Source organism: Acomys russatus, chromosome 15 (assembly GCF_903995435.1).
Source record: "Acomys russatus chromosome 15, mAcoRus1.1, whole genome shotgun sequence".
In the NCBI taxonomy this organism is placed as follows: domain Eukaryota; kingdom Metazoa; phylum Chordata; class Mammalia; order Rodentia; family Muridae; genus Acomys; species Acomys russatus.
In genome coordinates, this window is record NC_067151.1 from 65,989,890 (window position 1) to 66,012,476 (window position 22,587).

The 22,587-nt window shown below is 51.7% G+C and overlaps 2 protein-coding genes across 2 annotated transcripts; one reads left to right on the plus strand and one right to left on the minus strand.

Annotated features, from left to right (window-relative positions):
- Positions 1–1,183: 1,183 nt before the first annotated feature.
- Positions 1,184–7,558, plus strand: Mindy1 (MINDY lysine 48 deubiquitinase 1). Its single transcript, XM_051156885.1, has 9 exons — positions 1,184–1,651; positions 2,984–3,041; positions 3,473–3,537; positions 3,883–4,041; positions 4,386–4,488; positions 5,324–5,466; positions 6,516–6,707; positions 7,059–7,217; positions 7,440–7,558. The coding sequence occupies exons 1-9, from the start codon at positions 1,199–1,201 to the stop codon at positions 7,518–7,520; spliced, it is 1,413 nt and encodes a 470-aa protein (XP_051012842.1). The 5' UTR covers positions 1,184–1,198; the 3' UTR covers positions 7,521–7,558.
- Positions 7,559–8,786: 1,228 nt separating this feature from the next.
- Positions 8,787–20,660, minus strand: Anxa9 (annexin A9). The gene is made up of 13 exons (XM_051156886.1): positions 20,381–20,660; positions 19,651–19,741; positions 19,204–19,300; positions 18,292–18,386; positions 17,952–18,065; positions 17,639–17,735; positions 16,045–16,124; positions 15,807–15,866; positions 15,247–15,322; positions 15,012–15,107; positions 14,860–14,918; positions 9,223–9,345; positions 8,787–8,878 (listed from the first exon to the last, which is right to left on the minus strand). Exons 2-13 carry the CDS (start codon positions 19,723–19,725, stop codon positions 8,816–8,818), a joined length of 1,035 nt encoding a protein of 344 aa, XP_051012843.1. The 5' UTR covers positions 19,726–19,741; positions 20,381–20,660; the 3' UTR covers positions 8,787–8,815.
- Between the last annotated feature and the right edge of the window lie 1,927 nt (positions 20,661–22,587).

Genomic DNA, 22,587 nt, shown 5'->3' on the forward strand with positions numbered 1-22,587 from the left:
CTACCTAGTAAGACTTTATCTTGAAAATAAGTAAATAAATAACTATAGAGTCCTTTGAGGAACAGATTTCTTCTTTCTTTTTTCTTTTAAAATGTATTTATTACATATACAGTGTTCTGCCTGCAACCAGAAGAGGGCACTAGATCTCATTATAGATGGTTGAGAGCCACCATGTGGTTGCTGGAGTTGACCTCAGGACCTCTGGAAGAGCAGACAGTGCTCTTAACCTCTGAACCATCTCTCTGGCCCCAGATTTCTTCTTTATGAGCTTGGCACAAAATTTAGGATCATGGTGTTACCTTTTTTTTTTTTTTCTTCATCTTTCATCCATCAAAGCACGTGATGACTGCTCTCTGGTCTCTGGGCGAACCAAGGGCGTCAGCAGCCTCTGTGCTCAGAATGTTCTGGGAAGGGACATGGTTCAGTGGTGTATGTGGTGTTTGCAACTGACAGGACGCCTTTAACAGGGCAGCCTGAACATCGCTGTGCTAGCAGCATAAAAGATTGTTTGGTTTTGTTTATTGGTTAGTTGTTGGTTGGTTTGAGAACTTATGGGCCAAACCAGGGTTTCACACATGCTTGGGAGTACTACACCTCCAGCCCACCTCAGGATGGTCCTAACACATCCCTCCGCTCTCTTCCTTCTGTTGTGGCACTGCTCTTAACTGTCCCTTTCTGTATTTTCTTTTCTTTCTTTTTTTTTTTTTGGAGGGGGTGGTGGTTTCAAGACAGGGTTTCTCTGTGTATCCCTGGCTGTCCTGGACTCACTTTGTAGACCAGGCTGGCCTCGAACTCACAGGGATCCTCCTGCCTCTGCCTCCTGAGTGCTGGGATTAAAGGCATGTGCCACCACCACCCTGCTTTTCCCTCATTCTTAATCACTTTCTGTTTCAGGGAAGCGAGTTCCACCCAGTGACTTCCATCCCTTCCAAACCTGGAAGAGCAAGTCCTGTCAGTCCCCTCTGGTCACAGCCGGCTAGAGTTGGGACAAGCTGAATCCTGCTTATACCGGCAGAGAAAAGCTGAATCTGGGACCAGAGGGTAGCCCTCCGTTCACTTCCAGACTTTTCTTGTTCCCTTTGCTTTGTAACTTGATGACCTTATTGGCCGAGTCTTTCTTCTGCACGCTAGAGTCACCCTAGGCAAAGGCCTCGAGGTCGAGAACGAGCTTCGCCTGCTCAGCTGACTCTATCCTACTATGGAACAACCTCTGGCCGAGCACTCAGCTCCTAGTAAGGCCAGTAGTGCGCAGGCTGTTGACTCTGGAACACTGGAGGCCCTGTCCACGTCACAGAAGCACCCTCAGGACACGGACAGTGCAGAGCCTGAGGGAGAAGCTGGAGAACAGGAGCCAGGGGACCAAGCTTTGCCACCAGCCCAGGACGGCGAAAATCTTGAGTGTCCTCCTCCTGAAGCCGGCTCAAGTCCTCCTGGGCCGGCCTGTGGGGCGTCATCTGAGGTAGAGAGAATAGAGGCGTGTCCCAAGCCACAGGAGCTTCCCCAGTCTCCCAGGGCCCAACGGCCGGAACTAGATTTCTACTGTGTCAAGTGGATCCCTTGGAAGGGAGAACGGACCCCCATCATCACCCAGAGCAGCAATGGCCCCTGTCCCCTCCTGGCCATCATGAACACCCTCTTTCTTCAGTGGAAGGTGAGTGCAGAGAGCCAGTGGGGGGCAGGGCGCTGAGCAGTTTAGATGCCCACAGATCTGCCTTTCAGATATTCCTGCTGTATCCACACAGGCACCCCTTGCTGTAGAAAGCTTGCTACAATCTCACACACACAGACACCTCACCAAGTGCGGAACGGTTGGTTGGGCAGACAGCGATTCGGGGAAAGCCTCTCCAGTATGAATGTTTTGGGAGCTTCTTTTTTCAAGCTCAACCCACGTCCAGCATGACGCTCTATGGCAAGGCCAGAGGTGGCACTGTCAGAGGTCCCAGAAGATCCTTGAGAGCACTGGCCGACAGCTGGGCACGTGTGAAGTGGGCACGGGTGCTGCTGGAAACTTGAGGGTCCATGAGGCCAGAGCAGTCACACAGAGGCCAGTCTCTAAGTTCTCTTGTGGGTGTGTATAAACACAGAGCCTTGAGATGCCGGCCCCGGGAGTGTGGCGGTGTGACCCTAGGGTCACTTCCAAATCTCCAGTTGTTTTATTGCTTCAGTACTATTTGTTTAGTTGGTTGGTTTTGGTCTTTTTGAGACAGGGTTTCTCTACGTAAAAGCCCTGGCTGTCCTGAGCTCACTTTGTAGACCAGGCTGGCCTGCCTCTGCCGGGATTAAAGATGTGTGCCACCATGCCTGGCAGTGGGCATTAGTTTTGTGCTATTGCAGCTCACAGCTTAGAGCTGGTTCACTGAGAAGTGACTGCTGCCTTGGGGCTGGTTTGTTAATACATCAGGGCCTGCCTTCCGGCTGGCTCCTTATCATGCGAGCCTTAGGTTATTGTTTGTTTGTTTTTCGAGACAGGGTTTCTCTGTGTAGCCCTGGCTATCCTGGACTCGCTTTGTAGACCAGGCTGGCCTCGAACTCACAACTACCCACCTACGTCTGCCTCCCGAGTGCTGGGATTACAGGCGTGCGCCACCACGCCCTGGTCTGAGGATTTGAGACTGTCGGCCTCACTCTTCCTTCTACTGCTGCCTGATACTGGAATTACATGGTTAACCACCATGCCAAGATTGCAACACACACACACACACACACACACGCGCACGCACGCACGCATGCACGTGCACACACACACATACACATGCACCACACACATACATGCACACACCACACCACGCACATGCACACACCACAAAAAGCACACATCACACACCACACCACCTGCACACACACACCACACGCACACCACACACTACACCACATGCACACACACACCACACCACAAACACCCCCCCCCACACACACACACACTCTGTCCTGCTCCTTCACTGCTAGTAGTGAAAGCTCACCTAGGACCACCCTTCTCCTTCAGGTGAAGCTGCCCCCTCAGAAGGAGATGATCACATCAGATGAACTCATGACACATCTCGGTGAGTGACGTGCTGCAGGGGACCCTCGCTGGCACTCTGACGTGGCAGTGGAGGGTGAGGAAGAGCCGTGTCTTTTGTGTAAAGCTGGAGAGTAAAAAGCAAAGATGAAGGGGTCAGTATATTTGGGTTGCCGCACCCGTTCTGCCTGTACGCACTACCCCAGATCCCGCTGCTGGGGAGCAGACAGTGGGCGAGCGCTGTACCACGGAACAGCTGCAGACCTGGCCTCTGTCTGTAGGCCTTGCCATTACAACTGGGTGGGTCTTTTCAGCTCTATAAGTCTGTTTTTTTGTCTGAGAAATTAAAATCCTGAATTAGAGTTTGAAAACCTACGGTCCTGTGACATCACCCGTGTTCTCCAGAAGAGGCAGAAGCCAAGCCTTGGGCACAACGGGCATGCAGGGTAGGCTGATGAGTTTCCTGTCTTACAGGAAACTGCCTCCTGTCCATCAAGCCCCATGAAAAGTCTGAGGGCCTTCAACTTAATTTTCAGCAGGTGAGGCGAGAGGGCAGTGGACACAGGGCCTGCAGGCCTGTTGAGAAGCCTTTGTGGGTAACTCCTGAACCTCTCAGTGGGGAATGTATCTCCCTGTCTTAGGGGGAAAAAAGTTCATTTTTTTATATAAGATAAAGAGGGACTAAGGCGGCCCAGCATAATGAGGCAGAGGCAAGTAGATCTCTGCGGAGTTCAAGGCCACCCTAGTCTACAGAGTGAGTTTCAGGACAGCCAGGGCTGTATAGTGAGATCTTGGCTTGGGGGTGGGGGGGAAGAGGGATTGAGGTAAGAGAGGAGTGAAATGGATGGTGGCTGGACTAGCCGTCTTGTCTTCTCTCCTGTCAGAATGTGGATGATGCAATGACCGTCCTCCCTAAACTGGCCACTGGTCTGGATGTCAATGTGCGCTTCACGGGCGTCTCGGACTTTGAGTACACGCCCGAATGCAGCGTCTTTGACTTGCTGGGCATACCTCTGTACCATGGCTGGCTTGTTGACCCACAGGTGAGGAGAGGAGGCCCCAGCGAGTCTGGGCCAAGCTGGCATGAATAAGACCAAAAAAAGTTCTGGGGTGGGTGGCCTCTGGGAAGCGCTGGGTTGGGTTGGTTGGGGGAAGGGTAGGATTTGGAGACTGACGGGGCGGGCGGATGCGGAGCTCCTTTAATTTTAATACTGTTGGGTGGAGTCGCATCCCAGTACAAGGAACCCACACACAAATAAGATCAGGTCTTTGGACATCAAAAGTTCAGGAATCTTTGATCACAGAATCACAGTCCAATGGGTTTGGTTGGTTTCCTTCCTTTAAAACAGAACAGTTTATTTTTGCCCCACCCCATTGCACTCCCCAGAGCCCTGAGGCCGTGAGCGCTGTTGGGAAACTGAGTTACAACCAATTGGTGGAGAAGATCATCACCTGTAAACACTCAAGTGACCCCAACCTGGTGACAGAAGGTGACGGTGACACCGCGCATTCTTGTATCTCTCACGCGGAGGGCAGGGAGGGGGAGCAGGCTTAGTGTTGTTGTTTTGTGCAATGCAGAGAGAGGAAGTTTTTTGTTTTTGGTTGTTTCTCCTCCTCCTCCTCCTCGTGCTCCTCCTCCTCCTCCTCCTCCTGCTCCATACAGGGTCTCATGTAGTTCAGGCTGGCCATGAAATCACTACACAGCCTAGGCTAGCCTCAGTCTCCTGACCTCTCCTGTCACAGCCTCCTGAGAGCTCAGCTTACACTCCCACTCCTAGCTGTGTTGGTTGAATGAGTAAATCCAGCCAGGCTTTAAGGAAGGGTGCAGCCGGGCCTGTTAGCTCAGGCCTGCTTTGTAGCTGAGGATGATTTTGAACCTCCAAGTACCAGGATGAGAGGCATGCATTAACCAAGCCTGGCTCCAGGTTCTGTGTGGATTATGTGTGTGTGCTGCTGGGACTCAGAACCGGGGTCCTGTACATGCTGAGCACACAGCCTAACACTGACCTACCCCAGTGTATAGAAGGGGTTCCCCAAAGTGGGACCCAGGAGAGCACCTTGGGGCTTTTTTGGACAAACTTCCTTATTTTGGACTTTGTTTTGTTTGCTTTGGGCTATGCTCTGGCTTGTGTGGCCTTAGTGTTTGTTCTGAGGGTCTCTCTAGCCCTGGCTAGCCTGGAACTTCTGTGTGGAGCACAAATCAACCTGCCTCCACCTCCCCAGGCCTAGGATTGAGCTTAGGGTCTCTGTATGCCCAGCCCTTTGGTTGTGCTCTTTGCCTCTCTCACAGCGTTGGATTTTCTCCCATTCTCTGTCTCCTGGCAGGCTTGATTGCGGAGCAGTTCCTGGAGACCACTGCAGCGCAGCTGACCTACCATGGCCTGTGTGAGCTCACAGCAACGGCTAAGGAAGACGAACTCAGTGTCTTTTTTCGAAACAACCATTTTAGCACCATGACTAAGCACAAGGTGATGGGGCTTTGGGAGAGGGGAGCGGGAGCCGTGTCATTTCCCTATGGCTCCTCCTCTAGGTTCAGTGTGTCAGGCAAGATAAAGTGGGCCGAGCCACGGCGACAAATAACCACTAAGGTCTCTGTGGTTTACCACAGCAAGTGTTTGTTTCTAACTTACGGTGCATGACCAGTGCAAACCAGTCACGTCATGTCCTGTCTCATGCCGTCTTCACCCTGGGACTCAGGTTGACAAAGAAAGGTTTTGTATATGCAGGAACATAGGTAAGAAAAGAGAGTGGCGTGGCGCATCCTTTCACTGCCTCTGCCTGGAAATGGCCCGCCGTGGGCCTTGAGGGATAAGCTTGCTAGCACAGGACAGGGGAGTAGAGTCGTCCCCCAGAAAGGCACAGTGGGAGCTGAAGTTCTTTAGGAACGAGTGGAGTGGAAGAGAAAGAGATCTCTGCTTCTGAGGCGCGCGTGTGCGCACACGCACACATACACTCCACCTACCCCCATCCAGGTCTCACCAGGCAGCCCTAGCTGGCCTGGAACTCCGAGTGCTGGGATTAAAGGTGAGCACTGCCACACCTGGCCTTGCCTTGAACCGAGGCTAAGATTAGTCATGTGTCACCACCCCGTCTTTCTGGTTCTCAAAGGGTTTATGTCTGTGGACATCCACAGACACAAAGAAGCGGAGGAAAGAGGGCAGGAAGCTGAATTTGGCGTGACACTCTAGGATTCCTTAGCCACAGCTTACCCACCTGTGCCCACCCACCTGTCCTGCTCCCGTGGCCACACACGTATGAAATAGTGGGTGCTCCCAGTGCTAAACTCCAGTTAGCACATGGACAGATTCAGAAAGTCTCAAACTGCACCTTGGCTGTAAGCTGCCTCTGTGTCATCTGTCCCACCTGTGTGTGTATTTGTTTTGTTTTCTTCAGCTCATGGAGGGCTGTGTAAGGAGGCAGGGCACACCGGGGATCAAATCCAGGGAACTTGTCCTTGTCAGGCAATTGCTCTGACCCTGAGCTAAATCCCAGCCCCGGCTGTCTTTCTCTTTTGCAGAGTCACCTGTACCTCCTGGTCACTGACCAGGGCTTTCTACAGGAGGAGCAGGTGGTGTGGGAGAGCCTGCATAACGTGGATGGCGACAGCTGCTTCTGCGACTCTAACTTCCACCTAAGTCACTCCCTAGGCAAAAGCCAAGGGGCAGAAGGTGGCAGTGGCTCTCCAGAGAAGCAGCTGCAGGTGGACCAGGTGTGTGAGGCCTTGCAAATGGCGCAGAATGCTGCAGAATGCATTGGCTGTGGCATATAAATGGACTTCATTGGCTGGACAACACCCACACCTCTTCATGTTACCCTTGAGCCATGTCCTGGCTTGGCATATATTTCCTGGCACCACAGATAATATGCTTAACTGTGTTTGGTTTTTGTTTTGTTTTGTTGGTTGGTTCTGTTTGTTTGTTTGGTTTTTCTTTTTTTTGTTTTGTTTTGTTTTTTTAGGGAAAGTGGGGCTGGAGAATTTGAAGGAGACATGGTTTCGGAGTTTAGCCTGAATCTCTCTCCTTCTGGCCTGTGTCCATCTTGTGACTTGTTCTCTCTCTAGGACTATCTTATTGCCTTGTCACTGCAGCAGCAGCAGCAGCAGTCACCGCAAGGCATGCTGGGCCTTAGTGACTTGGAACTGGCTCAGCAACTTCAACAAGAAGAGTACCAACAACAGCAAGCAGTTCAAGCTGTGCAAACAAGGGCCCCTTCCCCCCAGGTGAGCCCCCCCTGTGAGCCTGCCCCCCCATCTTCCCCCCAAGTCAGCCTGCCCCCCCCCTTTGATAGGCAAGGGAGTTGACCTTGCTTGATGCATATGCTTTCTGTACAGGCCTCTGAAGTTTTCCCTCTTAACCTTCTTCGGTCTGTCTGTTGACCCCAACCCCCATATCTGTGACCTCTGCCAAGATTACTGGATAACTAATTGCTAAACCTTACACAGGGGAGAGGCACCTCATCTGGACGCCCAGCTGGAGAGAGGCGGCAAAGGTCGAAGCCGGAGTCAGACTGCACTCTGCTGTAACGCTGCCCCGTGCAGCGTGCATCTGCCCGCTTCTTCCAGAGGCTGTGACTAGTTTGCTGGCAGGACCCCCTACCTCAGACCCTGAGGCATACAGGGTAACAACCTATGTGCACTGTTGGGGATACGAGCAGACAGCAGGTGCCAAGGTCAGACTTGGTTCCATTTTTGCCCTTCTGTGTTGCTGGCTTCTCTTCCTCTCAGCAAGGGCCACGTGGTTATGGGGGGCTGCAGGGAGGACAAAGGTCTCTGGTTCCCAACAACCTTTCCTGGTATAGCCACCTGAATATACAGACGCAGGCTGCTTGGCGAGGTGCCCCTCTGTGAGGCTCCCTGCCTGCCTGGCGGCTCACGGGTTACCACAGGCCTGTCTTTTGTGTGTTTCAGGGTTTGACTTGAGTTTCCATCAGTTATTTTTAATGCTTTCCTAGGAGTTTGGAAATAAAACTTCTTTCCTGAGATAATGTTGTTTTCCTACCCTGGAGCGGTGGGGTTAAATATTTGACCCTGTTGAGGAATGTGAACAGGGGAGGCAGCGGGGAGGTGACAGGTTGCCTGTCATTTCTCACAGAGCCAGCAGAGGGAACCCAAAGGTGCCTCTTCTCTGGTTTTGGTAGGTGCCCTGTGGGAAGTCGTATTTCCAAATCCCTGCCATGGGTTGAGGGGGTGTGAGGGACTCCCAAGGCCAGGGGTTCCTGTAGATGGTCCTTTGCTAGTTCTGAGCCCCTGGTCCCTATTCTTGAATCCCTAGCCTGAGGTTTTCTAGGGAGGAGACAATGATGATGAGAGGCCCAGGGGTGGGGTGTGAGGGCAACTGGTAAGTGCGGTGCTGGGGCAAAAACAGGATTCCCGCTGAATAGCAAAGTGTACTTCAAAGGCACCTCCAACTGCAAGGCCTCTTCCTGGTCCATGTCCGGCTCCACGCACACTTTAACCGTGGAATCATAAGAAGACAGTGAATTTGCCAAAACGTTTGCCTACCAGGGAGCAGGGATTGGTGTGCAGGGCAGACTCTCTAGAGGCGTCCTGGAATGGAGCTGGGAGACAGCACTGTGAGAGGAGGGGAATCCAAGGATATCAAAGAAATTTTGAGGTCCAGCCTCAAGAAGTTAGGGTATATGGTATTCCTTGGAGGGGGGGATGTTTCCTATGTGTTCAGTCAAATACAGGAATCTCGGAGCATCACCACGCCTTTAATCCCAGCACTCGGGAGGCAGAGGCAGGCAGATTGCTGTGAGTTTGAGACCAGCCTGGTCTACAGAGTGAGTTTAGGGTGTGTGAGTGGTGGTGGGGGGGTCTCAGATGTCTTCAGCTCTACACAGGGCTAGTAGGGCTGAGCGACAGTCCCCTCTCACTGTATCCTGTAGGTAAGAGAAGCAGTGTTAGAAAAACTCATTGTCAGCAGCAGCGGCACCACAGTCCAAGCATTCTAACCCCACCCTGTGCCGATCATAGCTCAGTCAAGGAAAAGACTCCTCTCTGCTGCTTAGAGTCCACACTCAACCACAGGGAAGGTGGGTGGAGGGGAGAGCTAGGACACCAGGCCTCCAGGTTAAGAAATGTCCTGTAATCCCAGCACTCGGGAGGCAGAGGCAGGCGATCTCTGAGTAGGGGCCAGCCTGGTCTACAGAGTGAGTTCCAGGACAGCCCAGGCTATACAGAGAGACCCTGTGTTGAAGAAGAAGAAGAAACAGCTAAGGTTTACCTGGAGAGAGGAATACAGAGACTTCCCAAATCTCTTCTTGAACTCAGTCCGAATGCTGAGAAGGTCACTCTCACTCCGGGAGATGAGGACCCGCAGCAGCACTTGGAAATTGGGCTCAGTTTCCTGGTAAACAAACAGATTGGGGCAGCAACACGGGACATTCTCACCAAGAGCAGGGCTGAGTGACACACACGGACAGGAAGCAAAGGGGAGGTAGGGTGAGGAGAAGCAATAACGCAGAGCTAAACCATATCCTCACAGGATAAAGAATACAGATTTTTCTGTCCTTTTTTGGGGTACTGAGGGATCAAGCCTAGGGCCTTGAACATACTCCTGAGCTGCATTCTCAGGCCTTTTATTTTTGTGTTTGTTTTTTGAGACAGGGTCTCAGTGTGCCTCTCTGGCTGGCCTCAAACTCATAAAGATCCAAGTGCTGGGACTAAAGCTGTAAGACACCAGGGTCAACCCAGGATTTCTTTTTCTCCTCTCACCCGCAGTGGCTGTATGCTGACAGCCCAGATAGAATGCACATTGCAGATTTTATTTTTAGGTTTTTTTTTTTTTTTTTTTTTTTAAGTTTTTTGAGACAGGGTTTCTCTGTGTAGCCTTGACTGCTGTCCCGGACTCACTTTTGTAGACCAGGCTGGCCTCGAACTCATGGATGCACCTGCCTCTGCCTCCCTGAGTGCTGGACCAAGATTTGTTTTTTATGTGGAAGAAAAAGAAACTCTTAACCATTGAGCCCTCTCTCCAGCCCTATGTCTTTGTTTTTGAGACAGTGTCTCATGTACCTTAGACTGACCTTGAACTCACTATGTAGCTGACACTGGCCTTGAACATTTTTTTTTTTTTTTGAAGTAGGTCTCATCATGTGGCCCTGAACTCACACAGATTCAGAGATCCACTTCCCTCTGCCTCTAGACAGTTTGACTTTTAGGTGTGGGTCGCCCCGCCTTACAAGCCTTGGACTATTGAGTGTCTTAACATCTATTTCTCAGGTACTGGGATTACAAGTGTGTGTCTCCTGACTAGTCTGACTTCTAAAATAAACCTCTCATTTATAACCAGTAGTTCAGGTCTCATAATCCTGATACACCAGGATGTATGTTTGCATCCTTGTATGCGTGTCATGGGCCAAGCAAGTGCTCTACCATGGAGCCACTCCTAGCCTGTAGTTTTGTTTGTTTGTTTTTCAAGGCAGGGTTTCTCTGTGTAGCCTTGGCTGTCCTGGACTCACTTTTGTAGACCAGGCTGGCCTCGAACTCACAGTGATCCTCCTGCCTTCTGCCTCATGAGTGCTGGGATCAAAGGCGTGAGTCACCATGCCCGGCTGTGGCCCGTCTTTATATCAGTATCAGGAACTCATACACATAAAAGCACAGGTCTTCAGATGAACCCCGGTATTGACTCATTATAATGAGCCAGGCTTTCTCAGTTAAGTATAATCTGCTGTCAAGATGGGGATCTCTGGGTGATGGAGCAAGGGCGTGTGTAGACAGCCCTTTGTATAGTCATGGTGGGCGTGCTGCTGAAGGTTTCTTGTCTACCAGAATATGACACCTATATTACAGCTCTTCTTCCTCTTCTTTTTTTTTTTTTTTTTTTTTTTCTTTTGGTTTTTCGAGACAGGGTTTCTCTGTGTAGCCTTAGCTGTCCTAGATTCACTTTGTAGACCAGGCTGGCCTTGAACTCACAGCGATCCGCCTGCCTCTGCCTCCTAAGTGCTAGGATTAAAGGCGTGCGCCACCACACCCAGCCCCTCTTCTTCTTCTTAAGTAATTTATTCAGATTACATTCTTTTTGGTTTTTTGAGGCATGATTTGTGCCAGTGTAGCCCTGATTGTTCTGGAACTCTCTTTGTAGATCAGGCTGGCCTCGAACTCACAGAGATCCGCCTGCCTCTCTCTCCTGAGTGCTGGGATTAAAGGTATACACCACCACGCCTGGCTCCTTTTGTTGTTGTTTCAAGATAGAGTTTCTCTGTCTAGGCCTCGCTGTCCTGGAATGTTCTCTGTAAACCAGGCTGGCCTCAAACTTAGATCCACTGGCGTCTGCCTCCTGAATGCTGGGATTGAAGATCACCGCCTAAAGCAGGCGTGGTGGCGCACGCCTTTGATCCCAGCACTCGGGAGGCAGAGGCAGGTGGATTGCTCTGAGTTTGAGGCCAGCCTGGTCTACAGAGTGAGTCCAGGACAGCCAAGAGGGACCCTGTCTTGCAGAAGAAAAAAAAAAAGACCACCACCTAGCTATTATACTTCATGTAAATACACACACATGCGCGCACATACATACACACACATACATATGCACACACACACACACACACCCGTACACACATACACACATACACACACATACATATGCATGCACACATACACCACACACACATACGTACACACACACCCCATACATACACACACATACACACACGTACACACACACACCACACACACACATGTATACACACACATACACACACCACACGTACACACACATACACACACACACCACACACAGATATATACACACACACATACACACACCACACACGTACACACATACACACATACACACACATACATATGCACACACACACACACCACACACACATACGTACACACACACCCCATACATACACACACATACACACACGTACACACACACACCACACACACACATGTATACACACACATACACACACCACACGTACACACACATACACACACACACCACACACAGATATATACACACACACATACACACACCACACACGTACACACATACACACATACACACACATACATATGCACACACACACACCACACACACATACGTACACACACACCCCATACATACACACACATACATATGCATGCACACATACACCACACACACACACGTACACACACACACCACACACACACATGTATACACACACATACACACACCACACACACACACCACACGTACACACACATACACACACCCCATACATACACAAACACATACATATGCACACACACACATACACACACACACCACACACAGATATATACACACACACATACACACACCACACACGTACACACACATACACACATTCATTCTCAGAGGAGACCTAGTTCATCTAGCAGAATTACTAGATTTTGTTGGTGTAATCAAACCAAAGCCATCACTTTTTAAATAAATACTATGCCTGGCACTTTTTGTTTTGTTTTTGTTGTCTCAGGGTCTCATAATGTAGCCCTGGCTGTCCTGGACTCCCTATATAGACCAGTCTGGCCTTGAACTCAAGAGATCTGCCTACCCCTGCCTCCTGAGTGCTGGGATTATGGGAGTGCACCAATGCATCTGGCTCACTAGGCATTTTTTAAGGTGGCACAAAGATGGCATTGAGGCCTTGGGCATATGCAGCAAGTGCTCCTCCACTGAGCTCCAGCCCAAGAGGATAGAAAATAAGAACAAAATCCAGCCAGTGTGACCGGGTGCTGGTGGTGAGAACAAAATCCAGCCAGTGTGACCGGGTGCTGGTGGTGAGAACAAAATCCAGCCAGTGTGACCGGGTGCTGGTGGTGAGGACAAAATCCAGCCAGTGTGACCGGGTGCTGGTGGTGAGGACAAAATCCAGCCAGTGTGACCATGTGCTGGTGGTGAGGACAAAATCCAGCCAGTGTGACCGGGTGCTGGTGGTGAGGACAAAATCCAGCCAGTGTGACCGGGTGCTGGTGGTGAGGACAAAATCCAGCCAGTGTGACCGGGTGCTGGTGGTGAGGACAAACTCCAGCCAGTGTGACCGGGTGCTGGTGGTGAGGACAAAATCCAGCCAGTGTGACCGGGTGCTGGTGGTGAGAACAAAATCCAGCCAGTGTGACCGGGTGCTGGTGGTGAGGACAAAATCCAGCCAGTGTGACCGGGTGCTGGTGGTGAGGACAAAATCCAGCCAGTGTGACCGGGTGCTGGTGGTGAGGACAATCTTTAATGTCAGCATTGGGAGGCAGGCAGATGTCTGTGTCTGAACTCTACAGAGTGAGTTTCAGAGAAGCCAGGGCTACACAGAGAAATCTTGCCTTGAAAAACCAAATAAAGGGGGCTGGAGAGATGGCTCAGTGGTTAAGTGTACTGCCTGCTCTTCCAAAGGACCCAGGTTCAATTCCCAGTGCCCACATAGGTGGCTCACAACTGTCTGTAACTCCAAGATCTGATACCCTCACACCAATGCACATAAATTTAAAAAAATGTTTAAAAAAAAAAAAAGAAAAACCAAATAAATAAATAAATAAATCCAGCCAATGTGGTTATAGGAGGCTCCAGGGTGTTCAAGGCATTTAACAATTCTTTGTCCAAAAACAAATAAATAAAAATTGAGCCAGACACAGTGGCACCCCCCTGTAATCCTGGCACTCTGAGAGGCAGAGGCAGATGGATGGCTCTGAGTTTGAGGCAAGCCTGGTCTACAAAGTGAGTTTAGGACAGCTAAGGGTATGCAGAGAAACCCTGTCTTGAGAAACCAAAAATAACATGTCTTTGATCTTCACTTTTTTTTTTTTGTTTTGTTTTGTTTTTTGTTTTTTGATACAGGGTTTCTCAGTGTATCCTTGGCTGTCCTGTACTCGCTTTGTAAACCAGGCTGGCCTCGAACTCACAGAGATCCGCCTGCCTCTGCCTCCCGAGTGCTGGGATTAGAGGTGTGCGCCACCACGCCTGGCTTGATCTTCCTTTTTAAAATCTAAGTGAACAAGAACAGTGCATGAGCGGGCCGTGGTGGCGCACACCTCTAATCCCAGCACTCGGGAGGCAGAGTCAGATTTCTGTGAATTCGAGGCCTGGTCTAAGAAGTTAGTTCCAGGGCAGCCAGAGCTGTTACACAGAGAAACCCTGTCTCAGAACAGAACAGAACAGTGCCTAATTGTGAAGGTTAACTGAAATATAATATGCTGAAAATAGCACCGAAGTTCAGGGAGGTCCTGGCTGGCCTGGGACTTGTGACGCTCCTCCGTCTCCTGACTACTGAGATGACACGTTCTCCCCACGCCCACTCGAGAGCAGCAGTTCTCAGCCTGGGGGTCGCGACCCCCTTGGGGGCTGAACAGCCCTTTCACACTTACATTATGATTTATAGCAGCAGCAAAATTACAGTTATAAAGTAGCGATAAGAATAATAATCTTGACCAGGCGGTGTGGCGCACGCCTTTAATCCCAGCACTCAGGAGGCAGAGGCAGGTGGATCTCTGTGAGTTTGAGGCCAGCCTGGTCTACAAAGCGAGTCCAGGACAGCCAGGGCTACACAGAGAAACCCTGTCTCGAAAAACTAAAGAAAAAAAAAAAATCTTAGAGCTGGGGGTGAGCACATCACGAACTGTGTATAGGGCCACAGCGTCAGGGAGGTTGAGGACCGCTGCTCTAGAGAATCACCCTCGCCTCTGACAACAGCTAGAAGCGGGCAAAGCAAACTCACATCTGGGCCTGGTGCGTAGACATTATGGAGAACTTTGACGTTAGTGCCTTGTGGGTCAACTAACTTAGTTTTAACCAAAGCTCCCTCCTCTACCCATGACAAGACAATGTGTAAAGCCAGGGGAGGCGCTAGCGTGCAGGTTGCACGGTGGGTTCCGGAGGGCAGGAAGCGGCGTGTCTTACCTGAAGGGCTCGCTGAAGTTTGTCCGCGAAGTACAGTGCTGTGTTTCGCATCACGGACGCTAGAAGCCAAGGGAGAAGGATAGAGAGCCGTGCCAGGGGCCCAGCTTCGCATCCCCGGAAAATCCCTCCGGACACCCCGAGCAGGTACCCACCTAGGCTGAGCAAAGCCAGCTGGGCATCTCCATGGAAACAGTTCCTGATCGCATCCTCCAGTTCTTGCCCAGTGCATCGCCGATACCGATCAAACACTTCCGGTACGTGTGGGGAGTGGTTAGAGAGGTAAATTGGTGTTGGGACTGTTACTTAGCACAGAGAAGGGCGGCCCTCCCACCACTGGCCCCTCCCACCAGCAGAGCGAGCAGGCTGTGGATAAGAATGCTTGGGTACCTCGCATGAGGTGTTCAGGACTGCGTTGTGTAAGGAGCAGGACCCATTGGCCTGCTGTACTGGATCCAAGGAGTGCCTGGGGAAGAGGGGGGAATCAGTGAGGAGTGTGTTAGGATCAGTGGAGCCTCGGTTATGATGTCCCCCGAGATCCACTGTGGTGAAAGAAATGGGACCAAGGGTGGAAATGGGTAATTTAGTCCCAGTGCTCTGGAGGCAGAGGCAGACCGATTTCTGAGTTGGAGGCCAGCCTGGTCTACATAGTGAGTTCCAGGGCAGCCAGAAAAACAGGCAGGGTTAAGAAAGGGGCTCGGCTCAGCTGCTCTCACAAGCAACTAATCCCCAAGGTATGATCTGAGGAGGCTTGCTTGGTCCAGCCCACGGGAGGGGAGAGAATCTGCCAGCTGAGGAGATTGTGTCCTGTGAACTCAGAAGGCAGAGAAGGCAGGAGCAGCACAGACGGATGTATAGGGATCCGGGCCCTAGGACAAGGCAGAGGAGGGACTCTCCAAACTGCACATGGCGGCTACACACACCCTGAAGTTCCTCTAAGGCTCGCTCACCTGAACATCCTGTTCCTCCAGACTGTAGTCGATGATCCCAGAGTAGCTGTCACGGGCCCCCTAGGTGAAGACACAGCTCTCAGGAGGACTCTTCCTGGAAGGACAGGGTCTGTCCAGACCCGGGCTTCTTTCTCTGAAGCTGCCTCTTGTCTGCCACAGGACAGCAGGGCTCCCTACCCTGAGAGTCCGTGCCCAGCCCATGGAACAGAGCTCCCTTCCCTTGTGGGCCAAGCCTCACCTTGCTCAGGGCCAGAAGCAGGTCCTGCAGGATGCCATGGGTCTCAGTCCTGATATCTTCCTCAGCTTCCACCTGGAAATCTGGGGGAGGAGCAGGAACTCTTTGTCCCCTTATTTTCTTAGGGCAGGTAGCTTCAGGCCTTGTCTGCGCCTGACCTATTGGACCCTAATGGTCTTTCTTCTTCTTCTTCTTCTTCTTTTCTCAAATCTTTGTTTTTAGCCAGGTGCAATGGTGCACACCTGTAACCCCGGCGCTCAGGGAGGCAGAGGCAGGTGGATCTCTGTGAGTTCGAGGGCAGCCTGGTCTACAGAGTGAGTTTCAGGACAACTAAGGTTACACAGAGAAACCTTTTCTTGAAAAAAACATTTTTTAAAAAATTTGTGTGTGTGGTGGACAGTGCCTAAGGATGCTGGAGGAAGGCGTCAGGTCCCCTGGAGCTGGGGTTGCAGGTGGCTGTGAGCCATCTGACGTGGGTGCTGGGACCCACACTCAAGTGGCCGTCCAGCCCCCTACCAGGCCTTCTGCCTCCTCCCCAGAGCAGCTTAATAGCTAATGGTTCCTGGGATGGAAGGCCTGGGTGGGCACCTTCAGAGCTACTCGGAAAACATTCCTGAGCTGTGAGTAGAGAGGGTGGCCTCACCTCAAACCTTCCTGCTGGAGATTCCATCCATTGTTAACAGATTAGGAAGCAAGCTGGGTAGGCCCCAGCCCTCTAATCAATATCCAGGAAGTGATGTGTGAGGAAGAGAGTGAGCATGTCCAGCATGAGCCGAAGCCCTGGGTTCAATCTCCGGGACAGAAAGAAAGGAGGGGAAGAAGGAAGAGAGAAAAGAAAACAAAAGCAAAAAATGCCAGCCATGGAGTCACATGCCTGCAAGCCCAGCACCTGCTAAGAGGAGGGGGCCTGGTGGGGGGAGGGGGCCTGGTTGGGGGGAGGGGGCCTGGTTGGGGGAGGGGGCCCGATGAGGGGGCGGGGCGACACAGGACTAAGTCATGAGAATCCTGAACAGAGTATCTTACCTATGTGCAACTATACTGCTGGGATTGGGGGGGGGGAGGGGAGGAAGAAAGAGAAGAAACCAGAAGCAAGGGAGAGGGCATTGAGGGAAGAAGGAGAGCGCTGAGACATCTAAGGAAAACTGAAGAAGAACTGATGAGGGTGGGAAAAGCCACTCACAAATTAGTAGGCTAGGCAAGTGGCAGACAGGCGGGGACAGCAGCCTCTGACAGGTCACACTATGGCTTAAAAAGGGGGCAGCCGCCTGTCCCCGAGGCCTCGGCATGTGGTGTGATAGTAGAGACAGCAAGGGGCTGGGAAGGTGACAAGGGTACCTTGGGGACTTTTACAGTGACTAATTGTCATCCCTGTGAAATTGGCCCTAGGGCTCCAGACTAAGGTAATCATTGCTTCTGTTTCTTTAATAATCACTGTGGCTCTCTACCCTGGGGAAACTGAGACAGCGGCCGTAGGGGAGTGGAGAAATGCTGGGAGCACAGATCTAAGGAACTAGGGTCCCGGATCTCCAAGGACGGGAGGGGAGGAATGGACTGTGCTGCTACCCTTCGGCTCTCAGGGACCCTGGAACATTCTTACCGTGCTTATACACTGCCAGGCACTCCCGCAGTCGAGGCCCCGCTCGGGTGGCCAGGATTTCCAAGGCCACATCCTTGGAACCAGCAGAACCGGAGGCCTACAAGACATTGTGGGATCCCATGACCGGGCCATGTCATGAGCTCAGCAAGATGGCAGAGAGAGCTGGGGAGTAGGCGCTGACTGCCTCTCTACCTCAGGGTTACCACAGAGTCAAGGGGGCCTCTAGGCCAAGGCCAGCCAACTAACTGTCCTTCCTCCTCTCTGCGGATGTCCTTGCTCCCCAGACAACCCAGCAGTTGTCCTCTGCAGGTACCTTCAAAGCTGCCCTCAAGTCCTGAGCATCACACTGGGCTTCGGGCTGTAGGAGAGCCACCACAGTCTTCTCCAGGTTGCCAGAGAGTGCCGCCTGCAAGGACTTCAGCAGATCCTATATAAACGGGACCCGGACAGACACAGACAGAGGTCAAGGAAGGGCCCAGAACCGTGGGAAGCTCTGCCTTGGCCAGCAAGTCCCTGATTAGTCAGGAGGGAGGGGTTGGCCTTGGCTGGAGCTCAAGTCCTCCCCCCACCCCTCCCACCCCCTCCCCCACCCCCACCCCTCCCACCCCCACCCACCCCCGTGTCTGCCATGCCTGTGAAGTCAGTGGTCCCACCTGCTTGGTGCGCTCTTGGAAGGCTCGAGAAATGAGTTGCCTTTGCTCTCTGCTCCGATTTGTCAGTACGTCCACAATGGTGCTGTGGTCCACACCTAAACCAAGACAGAAGCAGGTTGAAACAACAGAGTTGGCAGCTGTGACTTCCCAGCTCCTTAGGGAAGGGAACTTCCATTTAATCTCAACAGAGAAAACATCCCGGACATCGGACATCATTTAAAGGGGCTGGAGAGGCGGCTCAGGGGCTAAGGGGTATGTAGTGCTTTTTCAGAGGACCCGAGTTCAAGTGTCAGCCTCCTCATCAGGTGGCTCATGACCACCTGCGACTCTGGTCTGGGGGATCCATTGTGTAAAGAATAATGTCACACAACAGAGCTGGTGTGAAAGGAGACTTATTGTATGAAGGGAGAGAGAGAGAGAAACAGACAGTGGGACAACATAGGTGGGGGGAGAGACAGAGACACGGAGGGAGAGAGGGACAGGCAAAGGGAGAGAGAAGTAAGAGAGTGTGCAGGATGGCTGGCCAGTTTTTTTCCGGCACCCCTGGTGGCAGCAGTGGTGGCAGGTGATGACCTCGGGTTGCTAGGCAACCGAGAAGCAGGCTATTGGGATAGCCTTGTGAAGGAACACAGCATCTTCTGGCCTTGGTATGCACTGCACACACACAACACACATGCACACACTTAAGTATTTAAAATGGTATGGGAAGCCGGGTTTGATGGCACACGCCTGGGAGGTAGAGGAAGGATGGCCGGATGATCAGTCATTAGGGGGAGCTTAATGCTAGCCTGGGTTACATGAGAAGGAAAGAGAGGGAGGGAGGAAGGAAGGAAAGAAGGAAGGAAGGAAGGAAGGAAGGAAATCAGATCAACAATGAAAGCTGGACCCTGAACGCCAAGGCCATGAGCTTACCATGGCCTGTAATGGCCTTTAACAGCCTCTGCACATCCTTGTCCACACTGAAGCTCAGGAAAGTCCTGAGGGTCCCCAGAGTCCCCCAAGCTGCGGTCTACAAGAGAACATGGTGCCATGAGGAGGGACCCACTGTCCTCCTCCCTTTTCCTTCATTGTTGTGCGTGGGCATGAGAGGTCGGAGGACAGCGTGAGGTGGGGCTTGTCTCCTTCCGTGAGGCTCCTAGCGATTGAACTCAGCTCATCAAGGCTTTTACCCTCCAGAGCCTCCTCCACTTCCCTATTCCCCAGCACCTCCTGACCCCCTGAGTTGACACAGTTTACTGTCAGGGCTTGGGGTGGGGCTCAGTGGTAGAGCACTAACCTGGCAAGGGTGAGGCCCCAGGAATCAGATCACCAGCACCACTGACTACGCAAATCAGTTTCCGAAGCCCCAACAGCCCGTACCTTGTTGGCAAGACCCAGGGAACTGAGGATCTCCTGGGTCAGGGATGTTCCCAGCGTCCCACAGCTGACAGACATGGTGCGACTGGCCTCCCTGTGGAAGGAAACAGGAGTCAACTGAGGGGAATGGCCCACTTGGGCTTGCTGATGGCCTCTAATCTGAGGCCTGGACTTTCTCAACCCATTCCTTTCCTTTGCAGCAGGAAATAAATGAACAAATAATAGGATACAGAACTAGCACTCAGGCCTGATAGCGGAAGAGGAGGGCAGGCACCGGCTTCCCTCGCTTCCCCCGCTTCCCCGCTGCCTTCACCTTCCCGCCAGAAGCCAGGATTGCCTACGACGCTGCCGGAACCAGCATCCACCGGCCGATTCCCTCCACGCAAGGCCCCTAAAGCCTTAGCCTGAGCCGAGGTTCATGTTCCTCCCTTTGCTGGCCTGGATCCTCAGGCTGCTGAGGTGATGCTTGGCAGAAGAAGAGTGGTCCTGGGTGGGAGGCAGCTCCTTTTCACACCTCCTTCCGCAGGTAAGATCCAACCTGCAGTGGCTTCCTGCCCGTCTGCCCTTGCTGCCAGGAGTGGCTTTTTAGACCAGCGAGTGTAATCTGGGCTGATGTGTGGGTCCTTGTAAGAACATGGGTACCTGGACATTCTCATGCTGCGAAAGGAGCTCATCCACTCCTCCCACAGTAAGTTCTCTCTCCCCCAGATCAGGGCTCCATTCCAGTACTTACCCCAAAGATGCTAGAAGTGGGGTGGGTGTTAGGGCTTGGTGGCTCGACTGTGTGGGCACCAGCTCCGGTGTAGCCTGGTGGAGGAGAGGAGGAGTGGACGGCCCAGGTGGAGCAGCCAGTCAGATGACCTCTCGCAGCCCAGCCCAGCTGTTGTCTCCAACTCCGGCCCCTCCCAGACGTGGGAGAGAACCAGGCTGTACAGGGTCTACAAGCAAACACCTCCCCGCCTAACGTCTTCTCCGCCCAGGAACTGGCCCTGAACCCACGAGCAGGTGCCACTTGCCCTGTGGCCTCTCAGCCCAGCCCAGGACACAGGAGGCTCTGTGCATTGCTTTCCCTGCGGGGCCAGGCTGGGACCACAGATACCTAAGTCTCTTGAGTCGGCATCTGACCTGGCTTTACCAATGGCTCCAGCTCCCTGGAGGTGAAGGGGGGCGGGGTGAGTGAGGGGAATGCAGGTCAGACAGGCTCCAGGCTGATTTCAAGGTTGATAGAGAAAAACCTGTTGGGACGCATACCATCAGGGCACCCCAGCCTGCACCCCTCAGGGGGGGTCCCAGCCCGTAAGCTTCAGTGATTTTTTTTTTTTTTTTTTGGCCTGAGGAAAGCCAGTATGGGTGGGGAGGCAAGGGAATTGTGTAATATCTGCGAGGAAGGAAGGGCACAGGTGATCAGGGGTCGGAAAAGATCCACAGAGTTGAGAGAGAAAAGCAGAGGGTGTTCCCTGCAGGCAGGCACAGCACTTGGGAGCACCCTGCTCCCAAAGGCAGCCAGCAGGTGGAAGAGGCTCACGGGGCCCGGGTTTCTCAGACTCCTGCTGCCTTTTAGCTGCCAGTGTTCCCTGGCTGTTTGGGTTGCAGGTAACGCAATCCCAACAGCAGAGAGCAGCAGGTGCACAGTCCCTCGGAGCCTCAGGGCACCCAGGCAGCTGTTGAAACCTCAGAGTTGGTGCCTTAGGGCTGGGGACTAGCCATTTCCCTGCTTCCAGTCCTTTGCTACTCTCCCAACCCAAGAGCGGCTCTCCTTGATCTCCCAGAATCCTGGAAGGAGAGGGTTGCGGCATATCCACTGTGATCCCATGAAAAACAAAGCAAAAATAAATAAATAAATAAATAAAAAGAAAGAAAGAAAAAAAAAAAGACTTTGGTGTCATCGCCAATTTTATTTCTCACTAAAATGCAAAATATACTTCAGTTTTAGAACCAGAAGATGCGTGATCAATCTCTAATTTTGATTTTATTTACTCATTTATTTGGTTTTGTTTGTTCATTTGTTTTGAGACAGGGTTTCTCTGTGTACCCTTGGCTGTCCTGAAACTCACTCTGTAGACCAGGCTGGCCTTGAACTCACAGAGATCCACCTGCCTCTGCTTCCTGAATGCTGAGATTAAAGGTGTGCGCCGCCACAGCCAGCAAGCTCTAATTTTTAGAAATGACTTTATTTATTGTGCATATGCATGCTGCAGCATGTGTGGAGGTGAGAGGAAAACTCACAGGCAGGGTCATCTCCTTCCTGCATGTGCGTCCCAAGGTGTTCAGGTTTGGTGGCAAGTGCCCTTCCTTACTGAGCTCTCTTTTTAACCTTTTCTGGTTTTGCTTGCTTATTTCTGGGGAGGCACAGGGTTTTTATTCTGTAGCCCAGGCTAGCCTGGAACTCATGATGAAGCCCAGGCTAGTCTTGAGCTCACAGCTCCTTTGCTTCAGCCCCAAGTACTGAGACTTACAGATGTGAGGCCTTACTCTGCCTCTTACAAACTGTAATCATTTTTTAAAAAAGATTTATTTATTATATATATATAATATATATTATTATAGATGGCTGTGAGCCACCATGTGGTTGCTGGGAATTGAACTCAGGACCTTTGGAAGAGCAGCCAGTGCTCTTAACCACTGAGCCACCTCTCCAGCCCCACACACTGTAATCGTAGCTATGCATTTCATAATCTCTAATTGGAGAGGGTGGCAGAAACTGCAGGGATGAGAAGAAGATAGGCTGGGGCATCTAAGGACAGATTTCTTGGGAGTAATAAATGAGGCACCGTGTGTGATAGCACATGGGAGTGTAAGATCGCCTTGTGAGTTAGAATAAGTAAATAAAAACATGCAGCTCCCAGTTAAATTAGTTCAGATAGTGAATAGTTGGTTGGTCTAAGTGTGACCCAAGTATTTAATGTGATTACTTCTGCTAACATTGTTTACTGTTTACCT

What these genes read in the sequence shown, in the direction of transcription:
- Anxa9 (XM_051156886.1), bottom strand. Translation starts at nt 19,725, where the DNA reads ATGTCTGTCAGCTGTGGGACGCTGGGAACATCCCTGACCCAGGAGATC. An exon ending in ACTTGAGGGCAGCTTTGAAG is followed by an intron (nt 17,736 to 17,951) that starts GTACCTGCAGAG and finishes AATGTCTTGTAG; the next exon opens with GCCTCCGGTTCTGCTGGTTC. An exon ending in CTCTGTATTCCTCTCTCCAG is followed by an intron (nt 8,879 to 9,222) that starts GTAAACCTTAGC and finishes TCTTACCTACAG; the next exon opens with GATACAGTGAGAGGGGACTG.
- Mindy1 (XM_051156885.1), top strand. Translation starts at nt 1,199, where the DNA reads ATGGAACAACCTCTGGCCGAGCACTCAGCTCCTAGTAAGGCCAGTAGT. An exon ending in GCTGGCTTGTTGACCCACAG is followed by an intron (nt 4,042 to 4,385) that starts GTGAGGAGAGGA and finishes TGCACTCCCCAG; the next exon opens with AGCCCTGAGGCCGTGAGCGC. An exon ending in CAAGGGCCCCTTCCCCCCAG is followed by an intron (nt 7,218 to 7,439) that starts GTGAGCCCCCCC and finishes AACCTTACACAG; the next exon opens with GGGAGAGGCACCTCATCTGG.